Below are 19,939 nucleotides of genomic sequence, written 5' to 3' on the forward strand. Positions count from 1 at the left end.
GAGGTGGCAGCTTTTGTGGCTCCTCCTCAGGGTGAGCTGAAGCCCTGCACCCCCAGCCCGGTCCAAGCAGAGCTGAGCTGGGCTTCTGATGGAGAAGATGATTTTCTCTCCTGTGAGGGACATTCAGGTGCTCTGGGAAACAGATCCAAGCTAATGTGTATCCCAGAGTAAGCCTTCCATGACAAAGAGCCCAGGTGACCGTGTTGAGAACAGCCCCTCACTTACTTTGTTCTGCGCATAAACCATGGTGCCGTCAAATGCTGTCCTTTCTGACTGCAGGTCATCTATGTTCAGTTTTTGAACCAGCATTCCTCCAGAGGACACTGTTATCTGCAGTAAACAGAGATTTGTGAAGAAAAGTTCGTAATACCTGCCCATCCCTCTTCTCCGTGTATCTGTTTCTTATTGCTCTTGCGACAAATGACCACAAACTAAGAGGCTTACAAAAGTGCAGGTGAATTCCCCCCAGCTCTGGAAGCCAGAGGTCTGAAATGTGTCTTGTGGGGCTAAAATCGAAGTGCCAGCAGAAACCTTCTGGCAGTTTGAGGGGGGAATTCATTCCTTGGCTCCTCCGGCTTCCGGAGGCCACTCACAGGCCTCGGTTTGTGGCCATACCACCCTCTGCTTCCCTCCTCACGTCTCCTCTGACTCGGGCCCTCTTCTGAGGACCCCTGGGGCTGCACTGGCCCACCTGGATAATCCACAAAACCCACCCCTATCTCACGATCCTTCACTTAATCACATCTGCAGAGTCCCTTCTTCCAGGTCAGGGTGACACAGTCCGAGGAACTGGGACCTGGGCCTCTGGGGTCTGGGGAGGTCATTATTCGCCCCCCACCCTCCCAAAGCAGAGAGAAGGCAGCCTGCATGGACTGCCCTCTTCCTGACGTCTCTCATTTCTGTCATGTTAACCCATGAGCCGTTAACTCCATAGCTGTCCCCTCCCTGTCCCCGCTTGAGTGGCGGGATCTCCAGGAAGTACACCCACCCACCCCTGCCTGCCTCCCCCATCTCCCCCCCTTTCCCAGTGCTTTGACAACTCTCGGTGACTTTGGGGAAGAGACTTCAGTGAGGGCTGGGGTCTTGAACGTGGCCCTTTGCATGGCTCTGCCTCCCTTTTCATGGGCTCTGTGTGCAACCACCCAACCAGGATGAGAGGCAGGAGCAGGGGACGTGGAGGAGCCCCTGAGAGCAAGAGGAGGCGGGTTGCCAGCCGGCTCCCAGGAAGCCTCTACTGCCAGAAGGAGCATCCTGGAAGCCCAGGCCATGCCTCCGGAGCTCCGCAAGTACGTGTGTCCACGGGTCAAAGCCCCAGGCCGACCCTCACCTAGGCCTGGACCCCTGTCCACTCGATCAGCAACTCCCTAGACCCACCTAGACGCTGCCTGGGCTGGTGCACCACTGCCAGATCTCAGGTTATCAAACCTCAAGGCCTCTGGACCCCGGGGGCCGAATTTGGCCCTCACTGTGGACGTGAAGAGCATGCCCCCAACTCAGAACAGTGGGGGCCGCAAATGTAGGACTACTGATTTCCCATCCAGAACAGAGCTGCTGACTTACAAGACATCCCCAGAGTCAACTCACCACTCTGGGGTCGTGTTCTTTCTCCAAGACGGGGATCAGGGCGGTCGTGAGAACATACACACCTGTGGGGGCACAGAGCGTTCGTGAGGTCACAGGGCTGTCAGGGGCCTCGGGACCCCTGTTAGACGCCCTGGGTAAAGGTGAGGTGGCCCCCTTACCTGTTTCCTCCAGCTGAACGGCAAGTGGCTGCCTGAGCCGCAGTCTCCTCGCCTCGGAGGGTTTTTATTTCAACACTGGGACCAGCCCTGTATTGCTATTACTCACTAGCCTGTCCCTTCTCCAGCCTCACAAGGGTTTCCTTTCCCCAGGATTGGAACAAAGATGCCTTAGAACCTCAGAGACTGAGACGAAAAGATGTCCACACCAGAGGAAGAAAAAAGCAAACTGCACAACAGTCTGTGAACCCACTTTGAGGAGGAGAAAAAAATGTATATAGACACACATGTTCATTATGTCTAGCCTTTACATGGAAAAAATATGAAGAGGAAACATGAAACGTAGCAACACGGCTTAGGCCCCGAGGGTGGGATTAAGTAAAACATTTCCTTCCTCTACTGGACAGTTCTGTATGGTTTGAAATTTAAATATTTTTACAATGAGCATAGAATCTTACAATTATTTCTGTAATCATAAAAGCCATATATATAACATTTTTAATGAGAAAAATATTGTTGAAGTGTTATTTGACATGGAAAGATAGTCACAGTATATGGAATGAAGCATTATACAATGTCAGGAAGAACAGAATTCCATTTTTGTAAGGGAAGATGGGTCAGAATGAGGAAAAAGTATCTGCAAGGACGACATTTTGGTACGCTAAAACATTTAACATGCTTCTCTCTGAGTGGACAATTATGTCTGTGTTAGTCTCTCAGTCATGTCCGACTCTTTTCGATCCTGTGGGCTGTAGCCCACCAGGCTCCTCTGTGCATGGGACTCTACAGACAGGAATACTGGAGTGGGTTGCCATTCCCTTCTCCAGGGGATCTTCCCGACTCAGGGATCGAACCCCAGTCTTCTGCATTGCAGGGGGATTCTTTATGGTCTGAGCCACCAGCTTATGTCTATGTTCTTATGCTCATGTGTATTTTTTTCCCAAACAATGAACATATATTACCTTGTGTTAAGGGGTGGCGGCAGCGGGGGTGGGTTTAAATGAAAGCCCCGGGCTCTTTCCTGAGTCACTAGTTCCTGCGTGACCAGCTCTGCCCACTACCTGGAGCCCAGCACGTGTCCCACCCTGCACCCAAGCTCACAGGAGCAGCCTGGCACCGCGGGGAGGGCACTGGGGGAGCCAGGGTCTGCATCTGAGTCCTGGCTGGCACCTGCCAGTGGCGTGACCAGGGGCAGGGCGACAGAGCAGTATGGCCTGGGTTTCTTAACTTGCGAAAAGGAGACGACAGCTGGCCAGCCCACCTCCTGGAATCACAGGGTTTGTGCGTGCAAGCTGGAATGCTCTCTGTGCGCACTGGTTGTTACCATTTTATTTCTTTATCATTATTACTATTATTATTAGCGATTCTCAGTTGTGCCTGTCACCTCACACAGCATTCTCAGTTCTCCATGCCCCAAATTGTTGCTGGAGGGGCCAGCCTTGTTAATATTCGTGTTTGTTTTTGATGTTCGCAATTTTAAATGTCTGGTGAATGCTGGGTCTCCGACAGCTGTTCGCCTCCATGCGGTGGCCTTAAACCCTTCCTTTGCATGCACTGCTGGTGACTCTCTCTGTGATTTAATTTTCGAGAAGTAGAAAGGACTTCTGCCAAAACCTATCAGCCCTGCCACGACGGATAGTCATAAATGACTCCTTGGCGGAAAGGAAAGGAAAGCTGGAAGCAGGTTCCAGGCGGAAGGCTTCACCCTCTCCCTGAGAAGCCCCACTGCTCCCCTCCAGAATGGAGGAGAGCTGGGGGGCCCCTTTGCGCCTCTCCCCGCAACCCAGGAGACAGTGATGTGTTTTGTTTTCTGCTTCATCCTCTGCGAGAATATGCTGTATCCATTTAGATGCTACTAGAGTTACCCTGTGGGGTTTCCCTGGTGGCTCCCTGGTAAAGAATCTGCCTGCAATGCGGGAGACGTGGGTTCAATCCCTGGGTTGGGAAGATCCCCTGGAGAAAGGAAATGGCAACCTATTCAAGTATTCTTGCTTGGAGCATTTCATAGACAGAGCAGCCTGGCAGGCTACAGTCCACAGGAGAGTTGGACATGACCGAAGGACGGACACTTTCAGAGTTACCCTGTAGGAAGATTAGCCGGGCCGCTCATCCTCACCTGTAAGGCACAGCCAGTAGTAGGTGCTTTTCTAAAACCTCCTGGGGAAACTGCAGTTTTTAACAACAGGCCTTCTGGGGTCTCTTCTATCTTAAAAAAAAAAAAAAAAAAATGATCTCCCTGCAAGTCACTGCAGAGTACTCATCTCAGAGCTCAGAGATGACCTAGAAGGGAGGTCACCTAGAGGGGAGGGGGGAGATTCAAGAGGGTGGGGATACATGTGTACATATGGCTGATTCGTGTTGTTGTACAGCAGAAACTAACAACATTATAAAGCGACTATACTCCAATTAAAAAAAAAAATTCTCCCTCATCCCAAGTCCCCCACCCTACTTCCTGGGGCCCAGCTATAGCCCCAAGCAGATCTGAGCCATCATGCACGTTTTTTGCCTCCTGGGTCTCCAGCTTTATCATTTCAAAACACGTGTCACTCTACACACGCAGCAAGCATTTCTCCTCCCTCAGAAGGAGATGAAGCCTCTCTTTCCGGTCATAAGCGATTTAGAATCCTCCAGCCTCCTAGCCTCCCTTCTGAGGCCCCTCCGATGTACCTTCCGTGTCTTTTCAGGCCAGCAAAGAGGAACACAAGAAAAATCTGCTAAATGCCCCGTATAACTTCCTTGTTCCTATTCCCTTCTGCCTATAAAATTTCTAGCCTTGTACAGCTCTTTCATGCCCCATCTACTGCTAAATGGATGCTCCCTAATTTTATGAATCTCTGATTAAAGCCAATGAGAACTTTTTAAAAAAAAATCTGCTAAGTTAATAACATAAAAATGTATAAGCAATATGTATGTATATATTTGGGGTCCCCTGGTGACTCAGATGGTAAAGAATCTGCCTGCAATGCAGGAGATCCAGGTTCAATCCCTGGGTGAGAAAGATCCCCTGGAGAAGGGAATGGCTACCCACTCCAGCATTCTTGCCTGGAGAATCCCATGAACAGAAGAGCCTGGCGGCTACAGTCCATGGGGTCACAAAGAGTTGAACACAACTGAGCGACTAACACTTTCACTTCATGTATATATTTATATATTTTTTAATGAAAAGAATTGGAATTAAGACAATCCCAAAGAGGTTCTGTGACTTTTCCAAGTTCCCAGCAAGTCCATGCAGAATGGAAAACAGATGGCAAATCTTTTGTTCTTTTTAATCTCTCTTTCCTTGAGTCATTAAACCACAGAGTCCCAGCCTAGTGCAGTGCCAAGGGAGTAGGAACGAGTTCCTTGTCTGCAAGCCACCGTTCCCTGGGGATGGACTTGGCGCCAGGTGCTCCTCGCCCAGCTCACAGATCCTACCACGGGCCCGCTGTGAACACAGGCACCAGTGCCATTCTCCTGCCCCAAAGCCCTTCAACGCTCCAGGCTCCCAACCAGATTCAGCAGAAAACTCCTCAGCCTGGCATGGTGGACTGCTTCCGGAAATGTGCCACCCCCCCACCCTTAGGGGTGACTCCGTATCCTGTTTATCACAACACACACCGAGTGGTGACCTTGGGCCTGGCGCTGTTGTTTGGGCCATGTGGCCTCGACCACATGGGTAGAGCAGACTGAGTTAGAGGTAGAGGTGACCCTGACCTTAGCAGGAGACCCGGGTTTAATCCCTGGGTCGGGAAGATCCCCTGGAGAAGGAAATGGCAACCCACTCCAATATTCTTGCCTGGAGAATCCCACGGACAGAGGAGCCTGGTGGGCTACAGCCCGTGAGGTTACAAAAGTCAGACACAACTGAGTGACCAGCACTTTCTCTTCTTCCTGATCCAAGCTGTGCCAGTCAAACTCTCCCTCCAAGCGTGTGGACACAGGACCCTTGACTCAGCGCCCCCCTATTTGGCCCGTAGATGTGGACAAGCAGACACGGGGAGGGCTGGGATGGAGTCTGCAACAACAGCCCCAGAGAAACAGGGAAAGTTCACCCAGGGCCTCATGCTCTCCTATCCTGTCCCTGATGCCCCCCAAAGCCCAGCTGTGCCTCCACCACTGAGTTCTATGAGGCCGTCCTTGCGGCCCCCTCCAGGAGATCAATTCTGTTTAGTCAGCTTGAGTGGGTTCCTGCTCCTGTAACCAGAAAACCCTGAGACACTGGGCTTGCCTTAGCTAGAAAACCCACCCGTTCGCCTGTGCCATCAGCTCATGAGAATATCCCTGGAAAGCCGCAGGCAGGTCTCTGCTGGAGACGGCTGAGTGTCTTTGGTCATTGCAGTCCTGATGTGAACCAGTTCTGTAACTTCTGTTCCTCCGAGACTGACTAGCTAAGACCAGGGACGTTCGGGGGATTCTGAGCGTTGATGTGGAAAGGAAAAAACAAAGGAGAAGCTATTTTAGAGTCTGGGCTCCTGGGGGAGGCAGGCCCGGGTGTAGGGAAGACACCTTCAAGCATGGGATAATGTGCCCGAGCTGAGTCCTGCTCCCAGTAATAAGGAAAATAATTCATTATCATTATGACTCATTAGTATTTTAAATTTACACAATGCCTTCCTTCCAAGGAACTCATTATGTCGATGGAGGTTCATTACGAGAAGGAGATTTGGGAGTGGATTTATGTTGGACACAGTCTTCTAAATACGGCAACAAGGACCTTTATGACATGGGTACATGACTTGAAGCAAATCTCTCTCTATAAGCTAATTAGGAAGGGATGCTAAACTGTGTCAAGCCGGGCGAAGCTGAAGGAGAGATGCATAGTCCTCTTAAAGCGTTCCGGAAACCACAGTTCCATCCAAATATTAAATTTATGGTACCCCTGAAACCGTATCATAGCATGTGTATGATATATTTCAATAGCATTAAAATAATTGTTTGGTGAGAAAAATATACTGCAGTGTTCACATTTAGCACAAAGAACTGATTGGAGTTTCTATTAAAAAGAAATCTTTAAAACCAGCTTGAATTAAAGTCATTTTGGTTACTAGGTGGGTATATTTGGGTCCATGCTTTACCAAATGTACTATCTGCTGGGGAAAATAATTGTCCTTCTACCCCTGGGAAGTTACTGGTGTGGATTTTAAAGAAGCAGACAGCTGCATGGTGAATGCCATTCGGTCCTTGTCCGACGGGTACAGTAACACAAACATCCCATAGTGAGCCCCAGGGCCTCACACACTCACTTTACAAATTATATAAAGACCATTTCAAAGATCATATTACCAGGGAAAGCTGGCAGCACAGAGTCCCAGAGAAAATGAGGAAGCAGGACTCAAGCTGAGTCCTGCTCTCAGTAATAAGGAAGATAATTCGAGTCGTCAACTTCCTGTGGGGTATTTACTCTTGGCTTGGGGTCAGACAGCAGTGAGGGGTGTCAGATCTTTTCCCCGTGCCCCCAACCTCAACTTCCCCCTCTCCCTGCCACTTCCAGTTCCACGGTTTAAATACCAGTGGCTACATGCATGCTAAGTCGCTTCAGTCGTGTCCAACTCCTTGCGACCCCATGGACTGTAGCCCACCAGGCTCCTCTGTCCATGGGATTCTTCAGGCAAGAATACTGGAGTGGGTGGCCATGCCCTCCTCCAGGGGATCTTCCTGACCCAGGGATTGAACCCGTGTCTCCTGTGTCTCCGTTACTGCAGGCAGATTCTTTACCCCTGAGCCATGGGGGAAGCCCCTTTAAAATGCCGGACCCAGTACTAAGAACTGTGAGGGATCCTTGCCGCGGGGTGTTCACCAGGCATTAACACGTTATCATGTAATGAACCTACACCCGCAGTGAGGTCAGCGCTGTGCGGAAGTGCATGGACTGTCACAGCAGGGGTGGGGTGGGGGGTGCGTCAGAGCCACAGGAGCGAGATGAGATGACATCTGAGCTGAGACCAAGAGAGGCAGGAGGAAGCCGGCAGGGTGCTGGGAGAGCGCAGGCGTGGGAAGGAGGGTGTCCAGGCGTGGGGTGCAGTCTGTGCAAAGAGCCCAGGGGTGGAGGGCTCTCTCAAGGCTGGCTGAAGCCGACAGCAGCCAGAGAGCCTTGTTTAAACGTGGGGATGGACCTCTGTGAGGTGTAAGGGGAAGAAGCCATCTGGGGGTGGCGCTGGCACCTGTCTTGGGCTCCAGGTCGCCCACAGAAGTGAAAATGTCATCACTTCCTTGTCCTCCCCAGGCTACTTGAGGTCTGAGCCTCAGGACTCTTGTTTAGTTGCTCAGTCATGTCCGACTCTTTGGGACTCCGTGGACTGTAGCCCGCCAGGCTCCTCTGTCCATGGGGATTCTCCAGGCAAGAATCCTGGACTGGGTTGCCATGCCCTCCTCCAAGGGATCTTCCCAACCCAGGGATCAAACCCAGGTCTCCTGCATTGCAGGCAGATTCTTCACCCCTGAAGCCACCAGGGAGGCCTGCACCTCAGGATGCTAGAGGCTAAAGCAGTGTTTCTGATGCAGGATGACTGACTCTGCTCCCTGCTGTCACAGCCGAGAGGGAGGCTGTTGCTACTACACCTGGGACACACTGAAAGCTCCTGGTTTACAGCAGGGAGAGCGGGGGCTCATTAAAAGCATGAAGGTGCTTAATTGGGATTTTGTTTTTAAGATTCCTTAAATGAGCACCTGCTCGAATGGCTGTGGGTAGCACTCCTTGAAAAACACCCATAGAACCCCAACCAGATCATCAGACAAGGTTCTGAGCCCCCAGGACAGGACGGGGCCGGGCACCTTGCCGGCTCCCTGGATTGGGGCCAATGCTCCTTGGCTGGGAGAGTAGGAGAGTGGTCCCCACAGGGCCCTGAGAGAGATCACCCCAGCCTGGGCGCTGCAGCGGCTCAGATACCACCCTGGAGTGGCAGGCAGGGCAGGTGGGGGTGGTCCAGGCACACCATGGCCCAGGGACTCAACTCTAGGAGGTTTTTCTGCCTCATCCCAAACAGCCTCAATAGCAGCAGAAAACCAAAGCCGACGGGTGAGTGACCTCTGGCTTTTGGGACTCTGACCCCAACCTCTGCGCAGCACTGCACCGCATGGAAGGTGCCGCTGCACGTCCTCCTCGCCAGAGGACAGTGCTGGGCACCCGCCGTCCCCAGGCCTGAGCAGGGTGACCTGTGCTCCAAGCTGGAGAGAAGACAGTGCCCTTTCTAGGAGCGCGTGGGTTACCAAGGAGGGCACCTCAAATCCATCGTAATAAAGAATCTGCTTCTTACCAAGAAGCAGACTCACTGTGCCCAGAGCTAAGATGCTGTCCTTTCTTTTTGCTTTATTTTATGTATCTTTACATACAGTAAAACTCTGTGTGTAGATGTGTGTGTGTGTGTGAGTGTGTGTGTGAGTGAGTGTGTATGGCTCTATGCGCTTTTACCAATGCAGAAGGTTGGGTAACTAACTCTGCATTACATTGTAGAGTGATTTAGAACCATCCATCACCCCAAATATTCCCTCTCAGTCACCTGGATCCTTTGTGGTCACACCCTCCTTGCATCCCTGACCCCCAGCAACCACAGATCTGTTCCCAGTCCCCAGAATGAATCTAGCTTGATTTTCGCCAGTGCATTAAAGATTTATCCACATTGCTGCAAATGTCCATGTTTTGTTCCTTTTTCTTGAGGCACAGCATCCCGTGCTGTGGAAGTACCACAGTTTATTCGCCAGTTGAAGGACAGCTGGGTTGTCTTCAGTTTAGGGTGATGAGGAATAAAAATAAAAGTAGCTATAAACATTCATGCTCATGATTTTGTGTGAACATCTGACTTCTCCTGGGAACATAGCTTCCAACTCCTTCTTTAACCCTCGCCTCTAGCCTGTAAAGGTATCATGATCCCATTTTACAGAATGGGGATGTGAGGCTTGGGGAGGTTAAGGCAGTTTGCACACGACGCCAGAGGAGCTGGATCACAAGCTGAGCTCCTCGGAAGGGCCAGGCAGTGCCTGCCCTCAGCGACTCATGCCCTTTCCTAGAAACCCCCTATCAATGGGTGACTTCTATGGTGCTAAAACAGAGTCACAGAGGGTGCTCTGGGAGCCAAGAGCAGGAACGCTGGCCAAGCTCCAGGCTAGGGGTGCTCTCAACCGAGTCACAGAGAAGCAAAAATGAGCAGGAAGGGCACATTCCAGGCAGAGGAGCCTCAGAGATAAAAGCAGGGAGGTATCTAGTAATGGGCTGACTGGGGACTTCCCTGGGTGTCCAGTGGCTAAGACTTGGAGTGTGCAAAGCATGGGGCCCGAGTTCAATCCCTGGTCAGGGAACTAGATCCCACATGGTAGCAACTAAGACCCAGCACAGTCAAATAAGTAAATATTTTTAAAAACAATAATGCATTGGCAGAGGATCCATGTTGTGAAATAATGGAAGTATGTCTGGGCGGATAGGGGAGGTACAATAACAAAGGACTGCAATTCCAGGTTAAGGAATTTGGGTGTTACAGAAACAGTACCTGACATTGCTATAGGGCTTATTATTCCCAGGTACTGTGTCTCTCTGGGAATCTTGAAGGTTTGGGAGCTGGAAGGTTTCAGGAACCAAGGATGATTGACAAGTGAGAATGCCTGGTGCCAAACACATTCAGTGGCTGAGGGCACATCCCTCAGAAGTCCTGTTCTCTGCTTCCCTAGGGTCTGGACTGCAGCCCCCTTCATGGATGGAAAGAGAACTTACTGTATAGTTACTGAAACTGTTTATGTGTCTGACTCACCCACTGGACCAGGAGTCCCGATAATTTCTGAATCCTTATCACTGACCACAGCTTACAGTGTGTGCTCTATAAATCTTCACTGAGCAGACAAAATATTTTGTTCATTAAACATTTCAGGCTAATAGTTAACCACATCCTTAACTCAGAGGACCCATTTCCAAAGAATTAGAATGTAATAAAACAGACCCCTGTTGCAGATTACTGTTTGACCATATTCACCCCCTCTTCCCCACCTTTCTGGGAGGAGTATGTTTCCCTGACTCTTGATTCAGGGCTCCGTGAAATGACTTGCATTAGTGGTTAGATGTTAGCAGATCTGAAGCAAGCAGGGACTTGCAAGGTTCTTGCACACTTGGGCTTCTGCTATTGCTGCTGGAACACACTCTGGCCAGCCTAATGGTCCAAGGAGGATGCAAGGATTTGGAACATAATGTAGACCCAATTTGCTGAGATACCCTGCTGAGCCCAGCTGAGGTTAGTCCACCCAACAGACTGGCATAAGAGTTAGCAAGAAATACATGCTTATTATTGTGTGCCTCAGAGATCTGGGGGATGTTTGTTATGTAGCAAGAGCTGACAGATACAACCCTATAGCAAAAATGTACCAACTATAATTTTATTTAGGAAGGGGAGCCACAGACTCTGGTTTCAAACTACTTCTGACCCTGTTTCCTTGTCTGTGAAATCTGTAGAGTTGTTAGGAGGACTGAATGAGATAATTCAAGAACAATAGTGCAGACCTGGCACGTGGAAAGTGTCCAGTGTGTGTATTATTAGCATTAGTATCATCACTATTATATTAAGGTGTGGGCTTCCCTGGTGGCTCAGCAGTAAAGAATCTGTCTGTCAAAGCAGAAGATGCAGGTTCAATTCCTGGAAGATCAGGAAGGCTCAGGAAGATCCCCTGGAGAAGGAAATGGCAACCCACTCCAGTATTCTTGCCTGGGAAATCCCATGGACAGAGGAGCCCGGCAGGCTACAGTCCATGGGGTCACAAAGAGTCAGACATGACTTAATGACTAAACAACAAAAACATATTAAGGTGTTTCTAAACCCTGGGTCCCTGCCTTCAGTAGCAGTTCCCATTGGGTGTGGATCTATGCCAGCAATAGAAAGCTCCAGATAGCAGAATGTGAAGTGAACAGAATATGAACATTTACTGTACACTGATGTATGTATGGGTTTCCCTGGTGGCTCAGTGGTAAAGAATCTGCCTGTAATGCAGGAGCCACAGGAGATTCAGGCTCCATCCCTGAGTCACGAAGATCCCCTGGAGGAGGGCACGGCAACCCACTCCAGTATTCTTGCCTGGAGAATCCCCATGGACAGAGGAGCCTAGCAGGCTACCGTTCATAGGGTCACAGAGTCGGACACGACTGGAAGCGACTTAGCACACACATGCATGAACGCACCATGTATGTATGGCCTTCCAAAATAACCTCAACTGAACTTCCCTACCTTCTACCAAAGGGCTGAGGCACCCCGCCTGTTTATTACAGCCAACTAATTGATGACACAGCAGTTCTGGAGGACGTGGACAGCGTCCTCATCTTGAGCCCCGTGGGTGAGAGGGGCTGAGACGTGGGTGAGAGTTTTAACCGGCTCGGGCCGTGGCCGGCTGCCAGCACAGCACTCAGCCAGCGCCTCGGCCCCCTCCCCACATCTGTCTTCCCTCCTCACGGACTCAATGCCGCTGAATGCTAACAGGCAAAATGTACATGCTTGGAGAAAACCCAAAACCCAGGAGCGAGAACAGCACCCCAACAGAATCTGTCTCATGAGATCACTTCACCTCCACGCTTCATCTCCCCACAAAGCTACCCCAGGCAGTTCCTTTTTGTTTCCCGGGAGAGTGAACGATGAAAACCTCTCCAGGCCCCACCCACGCCCACAAAAGGAGAAGGAGAGTGATTTCCAAACTGTATCTAATTCATGTACTATGATATTGTCACGCGGAGCCACACGCAACCACAGGCTCTGACAGCCTCTCAGTGATCCTCCACCAAACCTAAGGGTTTCCAAACCCCTAGAACCTGCTGGTAAATTCTGCAGATGCTAGTATCGTCTTGTCCTCAGCATTATCAGGAATCTACTGACGTTTGCCTGAGGACTGGAAGTATTTCTAGTGGCCCAACTGAATCTTAGAAAACAGAAAACAACCTAACTCGTGTTGCATAATCGGGCTGAGAAAACATGTTTCATATTAGAAAGACAGCCAGCAATTTCCTAGGACTCAGACAGAGGTCTGAGCTGTCCATTGGGCTCGGGACCTGCTCAAGAATAATAATATTTGAACCTCCTTGTATCTCCATATCTGTGAAGCAGAGAGACGTCTACCTGCCCTCCCGTCACTGAATTGCCTCTGTGTATATTGGACTCCGTCTTCCCCTCTGGAGAGGATGAATAAATATTAAGCACGAGAATTATCAGGCTTCTCAGAGAAGTTGGGAAGATCAATGCTTCTAGCACAAGTAGGAAATGAAAATGAAGAGATATCAAGGTCCTCGGAAGCAGACCTGATCCGTACAAAAGTACAACATAACCTGCTGTGTAATGAAAAAGGCAAAAAATAAAAGGAAGCTCCCTGGCAGTCCAGTGGTTAAGACTCAGTGCTTTCACTACTGTGACCTGGGTTCAATCCCTGGTTGGGGACCTGAGATCCCACAACCCATGCAGCGCAGGAAAAAAAAAAGGCAGTCTTGGAGTCCATCAGATCTGCCCACATTCTCAGTCAACGCAGAGGGGCCTTCAGAGAGGCCCCCAGGGGGCCTTCTAAGCAATGCCCCAGCCCCACACCATGCTTCCCCAGCATGGCAGGTCTCCCCACTGCCAGGCTCCCTTAGCCCTTATTTCACATTAAAGCAGTTTCAGATCTGAGGGAGGAGATGCTGGGGGAGAGGCTGGCAGAACTTGTCCTAGTTATTTATGAACATGGGCTCTGGAGGCAGGCAGACCTGGCTTCAAATTCTGGCTTCTCCACTTGACCTTGGGCAAGTTACTCAAGCTCTCTCAGTCCTAGTTTTTTCATCTGTAACTGCATAGGCAGGAATACCTCCACTACAGCATGGTGCTGCGGGTTCAAGGACGTGTATACATCCCCTCCCCCAGGGCCGAGCACGCAGCACATACCCAGTGGAGTGGAGATGGGTGGTGGATGGGTGGGTGGGAAGCAGCAGAGCTGGCTTCGTCTTGTGCAACCCCTTGTACTTTTTGAACAGAGGAGCCCCCACTTTTGTTTGCCACTGGGCCCTACAAATCACAAAGCTGATCCTGGGGTGCAGCCAACCTAGGAGACCAGCTGCTAGGATCCCAGGAGTCCCTACCATCCAAGAGAGTCAGAAGGCAAACCCTGGCATGACCCCACATTTGTGTACTTCTGGTGCTTTGGGCAAGGACACCGCATTTGGAACAAAGCAGAAGATGGGAATATTTTGTCCTAAACCTGCAGCATCTCATAGCAAGCTCCCAGTGATTTGTTTAAAAAGAAAGAAATGCAACCTCAGAGCTGGGGAGAAGGGTCCTTCTCCGCTCTCCTCCTGAAGGGAGAATGATGAGCAATCTCCTTTGGCCCCTTCCTTCCTCTATCCCAAGCAGGTGAGCACTTCAGTAATAAATATAGTAAATTTGGGAGCAAGAAACTGGGCTTCCTGGGAGGGGTTGGTGGTGTCTGTCTGGGATCATCCAGCCACAACAAAGCCAGCAAGGCTGCCTAATTCTGGGGGTTCAGCATTAAGGAAGTCATCTGGCTCTCACCTGAGCCACACCCTTCAACCAGCCTTGTCAGCAACAACAGTGACTTAGGGCTTTCATTCATTATTATTCTACCACCTTACTCCTCACTCTGTTCAGTTCTTGGGTGGGAAGAGGTTGCTATTTAATGGATACCCTCAATGACCCCAGTAGCCGCAGGAACCCCCACCATTCATCTTGTGACTTAGGATTAATTAAAACACCTTATTAAAAGCCTCACTTCCTCAGAGGAAGTGGTATGGTCACCGGGGAGAATCTGAGAGTCATTGCCTCTCCCAGGTGAAAGGCACTGAAATCGTCTACAGATGGTCCCCAATTTACAACGGTTTGAATTACGATTTTTCAATGGTGTGAAAGCAATATGCATTCCTTAGAAACTGTATTTTGAATTTTGGGTTTTGAGCTTTTCCTGAGCTGGTAATAAACGGTAAGACACTCTCTCAGGATGCACGGCAAGTTCCCAGTCAGTCAGGCAAGCACAAGAATGAACAACCTGCACATTTACAGCCACTCTGGACCAGACAACCATTCTGTTTTTCACTTGCAGCACAATATTTAATAAACATGAGAAATTCAATACTTTATTATACACTAGGCTTTGTGTTAGATAATTTTGTCCAACTGTAGGCTAACGTTAAGTGTTCTAAGCCCATTTAAGGTTGGCTGGGCTAAGCAAGGATGTTCCGTAGGTTAGGTGGATTAATTTTCAGTTTACAATGTGATCAACCTACATATGATGGGTTAACTGGGACCTAACCCCATCCCAAGCTGAGGAAGATCTGTACTCCAGACCCCTTGGTTCAAGAAGGAGAAAAATCCAAAGAGGTTAAAATTCTGGCCCATTGGTTCTCAAACTTAAGTGTGCATCAGAATCGTCTGGAGGGCTTGTTCAAACACAGATTTCTTGGTTCCATCCCAGTTTTGGATTCAGTGGATCTCAGGGTGAGGCCCAAGAATGTGCATTTCCACCAAGTCCCCTGGTGACGGTCCAGGAACCCCACTTTGAGAATCACTGACCTGGTACAAAACACGTTGGCCTATTATTACAGAACCCAGGGGTTCTGTGTTCCAGGTAAACAAATGCCTTTCTAGGCCCATGTTCTTGGCTCATGGCTGCTCCTTCCTCAGCCCTGGCTGGAAGTTCTCTTGGCTGCAGTTTTCATACTTGCCCTTTCCACCTAAGGTGACCCTGCCCTCCTCCCCAAAGTCATGTCTATAATGAGCCTTGAACTTCCTAGGAAAAAACCACTTTAAGAATAGTATTTCTGGCACTAACACATATTATAAAAAATAAGACAAGACTGTTTTATGAAGAACAAATAATGCATTTAAAGATAAAGTGAATACAATCATGCTATGCACCAAGAACTCCAAAAGTTAATCGCTACTCTTCTGATCCTTCTACAGTTTCTGATCCTTCTCCATTTATTTTGCTAAAAATAAATAAGAGAACCGCTTACACTTACCCAGAGTGTTGGTAGCAAAGTTTTTTTCAAGTCCGTCTTCCGTGAGCTCTCTCTTATTGACCATGCAACCTGCATTATTGATCTAGAAATTATAGTTCCCATTTCAAAATAAAGGAAAATAGGGCCAAGGGACCTGTTTCCACATCCCGTAGCTCCACGCCACCGCTGGTCCCACGTGTACGTGATGACAATGCATGTTCTGCTCCACTGTCTCTTCACACCAAACCCCTTCCTGGAAAATGCCACTTGTATAGCAGCCTCAGCCATGGGACTGTGCAGAGACCTCCAATGACCAAGGCTTGGCCAGGCGACCTAATTCACAATAAAGTGCCCTGGAAATTTGTCTAGACCAATGCTTTCCAGTAAAAGTATCTAATTTCAAGTTTTCTAGAAAGTAGTCACATTAAAAAGGTAAAAAGAAAAACAGCTTCTAAGAGTTATCTGAGGTGCTGACTCCCATGCTGCAGTCCTCGTTTTGCCCCAAATAAAATGTAACTCACCAAAAAAATAAATAAAAATGTAAAAAGAAACAGGTAAAATTGATTTTAATACTGTATAGTATTTAACTCACTGTATCTAAAATAGTAGCTTTTCAAGATGTAATCAATATAAAAATGTTAGTTTACTTTTTTTTTTTTTACACTAAGTCTTCGACTTTGGTGGCTTTTTACACTGATGGAACATCTCAGTTTGAACCAGCTACATTTCAAATGCTCTGTAACCATACTGGACAGTGCAAGACTTGGGTGTGAACGAACATTTTGGAACACATGAGAAACTCTTTGGGCAGAAAAGCAGCTCAGCTCAAAGCAGAATCTGTGTGAGGAGCAGAGGGACACCAGCCCACCTGAGTCTTCCAACTTCCTCAGTGGAGCAGCTGACTGATACTAAAAGATTTAGTTGTCTGCAACAGGTGTTCTTTTGCACTAAGCTTTTTAATTTTCCCCTGAGTCTCCAATTTTAATACATCAATCCCCAAATCTACAGAGTTCAAGAATGGCAGTACACAAGTCACCATTTTATGAAAAAATGGAACCTTTCCATCACCCCCCAAAGACCCAGTATAGGGTCCCTTCCTTTACTCACACATCCAACCAACATGGTTAGAATGACTCAAATGAGTGAAACTGGTGACATAAATAGGCCTCCCCGTAAAAGATTCTCACTGAGGTGTCACCATACAGATACACACACACACACACACACAGTCTTCATCCACACAGAGGAGAAACACACAGGCATGAGATTTATCCTCTACTTATGGTTACAAAGCTCACCAAGACATTGAGGGTATGTTCCTGCTTGAAATTTTCAACAAATTTCCAGATTGACTTGGGAACAGACAGGTCCACAATATGCAGGAAGATGTTCTAAACCAGAAAACAAAAGAAGTCATACAATTAAAAAAAAATGTACTTTTTTCATTAAAAATGGTTTTAAAAAACAAATCATTTGGAATGATCTAAAATGCAAAGTCTCACTGCTCAGAAGTACATCATTGTTCACAATTTCTTATGAATCACCCAGAAATACTTTAAGTACATACAACATTTATACATACATGTTTTAGGCATTATATACACACATATATACACACTAAGCATTATATATATACACATGTGTACGTGTAGCCCCTTTCCATATAAATAGATTCAGACTATACATTGTTCCATATCCTTCTTTTTCACTTAACAACATGTTTTAGAGATTTTTTTCCTTAAATATAAACCTACTTTATTTCTTCTAATGGCCACAAAACATTGCATGGATGTGTCATAGTTTCCTACCAATCATTTGGGGGTTTTTTGTCAATATTTTGTTCCAAAGAGAATATCTAGGGCACATCAGAACTATGAGATGACAACTTCCTCTGTGACTCAGCCCCTGCTTACAATGTCAATCTCAGCCTTGTGCTATGGTTACCTCTGGACACAGCCCCACTCCCCCACCCCACCCCACTTAGAATTCCCTGACGGGGGAGCCGCATCGAGGGCGCCCCATGGCAGTGGTGCGCACACAGCCATGCATGTAAATGAGCAATGCACGCTGGCCGTTGGGCCCCTTTTCCCAGCACATAAATGAAACTTGCATTCTCAGCACCCACTGAACGGCCCTGAGTTCAGCGTCACTGAACGTCACTGAGGCTCAGCGTCCCTGAACTCCAGCAGTTGTCAGAGACTTATCACCAACCCAAGGCAGAGATTTCTGCTGCTGGGAACTGACCTCCAGACAAGCCATAAAACCCATAATACAGCAGAGTTCAGTGCCCTGCCTCAGTTTCCCCAGCAACTGAGCCACTGAACCCAAGGAAGAATTTCTACTGATCTTAAAACATGTTGTCTCATCCTGAGACAAAGGCTCAGAGAATGAGAAAAGAGAAACCACCCCACCTTATGACTCAGAAGGCCTGTAATCAACTTGAATGCCATGTTCGGCTTAAGTCTGGCATAACTGAGTCTTCCTCTGCCTTCAAGGGAGAGGAAAAGCACTGTCCATATAGAACTACACTCTTTTCAAAAGTCTCTGAAGGCCCTGGCCCAGCCAGAATGAACACGAGGCTGTTGACTCACACCAGAGTCAGCCATGAGCCTCTGCCGATGAGGGCAGGCTAAGTCCGGACTCCTAATCCTTTCATTCCAAGGCCTTCCCCCAAATTACTGTAGGAGCCCCTCCCACCCTGCAGGGCTGCGAAACACTCACACAGAATCCAGGTCTGAAAAACAACAAAATTCAAATGAACAACAAAATTCAAGTGAGCTAAAATCAATTTTACTCTGATCATTCCACAGTCTCCTTGAGTTTCCTAGAAGCACCCAAGGCATCTCAGAATTATATAGCAGCAGCAGCAGGGAACAAGGAAATCAGCCATGGAGCCTGGTGAAATGAAACATCCTGAAAAGGTGAAAGGAATCGTCTGGCTCCCTCTGCGAGACGCTAGGAAGACAGAAGGCACCCAGAAGAGGCCAGCTGTCCTCTGTGACCAGGAGAAGGAACCAGCCAGGTGCTCAGGTGTGAAAAGCCCAGGGGCCCGGGTTGGAACCCTGGCCTGGAAACTAGATCCCACATGCTGCAGAAAAGAATTCACATGCTGCAACTAAAGACGGTGCATGCTGCATGGAAACTGAATAAAACAATATCAACTCTAATTTCCAGATGAGGAAACCGAGGTTCAGGAAAGCTAAGCGCACTGTCTAGCCCACAAGGCTTTGGAGAGGGCAGAGCCCAGCTCCTCCCCTCGTCCCCCTGACAAAGCTTCACAGACAGAGAGGGGTCGCTGATCCTGGGGTCTCCTCCTCTGTCCTGTGCGCCTGCTCCTCCAGCAGCCCCCCGACACCCACTGCCACTCCATCCACTGCCCACAACTGAGGGGCCCATAACTCCAAGTTTTAAGCTTTAAAAAAAAAATGAAGGATAATTGCTTTATCAACAATTTGCCAACAAAGGTCTGTCTAGTCAAAGCTATGGTTTTTCCAGTAGTCATATGTGGATATGAGAGTTGGACTATAAAGAAAGCTGAGCACCAAAGAATTGATGCTTTTGAACTGTGGTGTTGGAGAAGACTCTTGAGAGTTCCTTGGACTTCAGGGAGATCCAACCAGTCCATCCTAAGGGAAATCAGTCCTGAATGTTCAGTCGAAGGACTGATGCTGAAGCTGAAACTCCAATACTTTGGCGACCTGATGCAAAGAGTTGAGTCATTGGAAAAGACCCTGATGCTGGGAAAGACTGAAGGAGGGAGGAGAAGGGGACGACAGAGGATGAGATGGTTGGACGGCATCACCAACTCGATGGACATGAGTTTGAGCAAGCTGCGGGAGTTGGTGATGGACAGGGAGGCCTGGCGTGCTACAGTTCGTGCGGTCGCAAAGAGACAGACACGACTGAGCAACTGAACTGAATTCTTTATAATGTGTTGGTTTCTGCCATACAACACCATGAATCAGCCATAAGTATACATATGTCCCCTCCCTCGTGAGCTTCCCTCTCACCCCCCGTCCCACCCCTCTAGGTCGTAACAGAGGAGCAGAGTCTGGAGGAGGCACTGAGTCAGTGAAACCACACCTCCAGGGATGGGCAGAAGGTATCGCCAGCCCTGGACCGCCAAGCTCTCAGCGAGTGCTGGAGACCACTTACACAGATGAAAGAGGAGAGGATTTGCCGGGGGGTTGTGTATGGGGATGGGGGCAGGCTGCAAGTTGGGGGCTCCCTCTCCCCGCCCCAGGAAACATGCTGGTTCCTGCTTTCGGTTCTTCCTCCCAAAGATGGT

The 19,939-nt window shown here is 48.8% G+C and overlaps 1 protein-coding gene across 4 annotated transcripts in view; it reads right to left on the bottom strand.

Moving 5' to 3' along the window:
• DHRS12 (dehydrogenase/reductase 12) overlaps positions 1 to 19,939 on the bottom strand; it is a 38,703-nt gene that overhangs the window by 5,631 nt on the left and 13,133 nt on the right. For all 4 annotated transcript variants that reach the window (XM_020899614.2, XM_070471285.1, XM_070471284.1 and 1 more), the window contains exons 4-7: positions 16,950 to 17,042; positions 15,673 to 15,754; positions 1,585 to 1,646; positions 226 to 330 (exon numbers count right to left, since the gene is read on the bottom strand). In XM_020899614.2, coding sequence (XP_020755273.2) covers positions 226 to 330; positions 1,585 to 1,646; positions 15,673 to 15,754; positions 16,950 to 17,042 — 342 coding nt within the window. The remainder of the gene's footprint in view (positions 1 to 225; positions 331 to 1,584; positions 1,647 to 15,672; positions 15,755 to 16,949; positions 17,043 to 19,939) is intronic.

This window comes from Odocoileus virginianus, chromosome 8, assembly GCF_023699985.2.
Source record: "Odocoileus virginianus isolate 20LAN1187 ecotype Illinois chromosome 8, Ovbor_1.2, whole genome shotgun sequence".
NCBI lineage: Eukaryota > Metazoa > Chordata > Mammalia > Artiodactyla > Cervidae > Odocoileus > Odocoileus virginianus.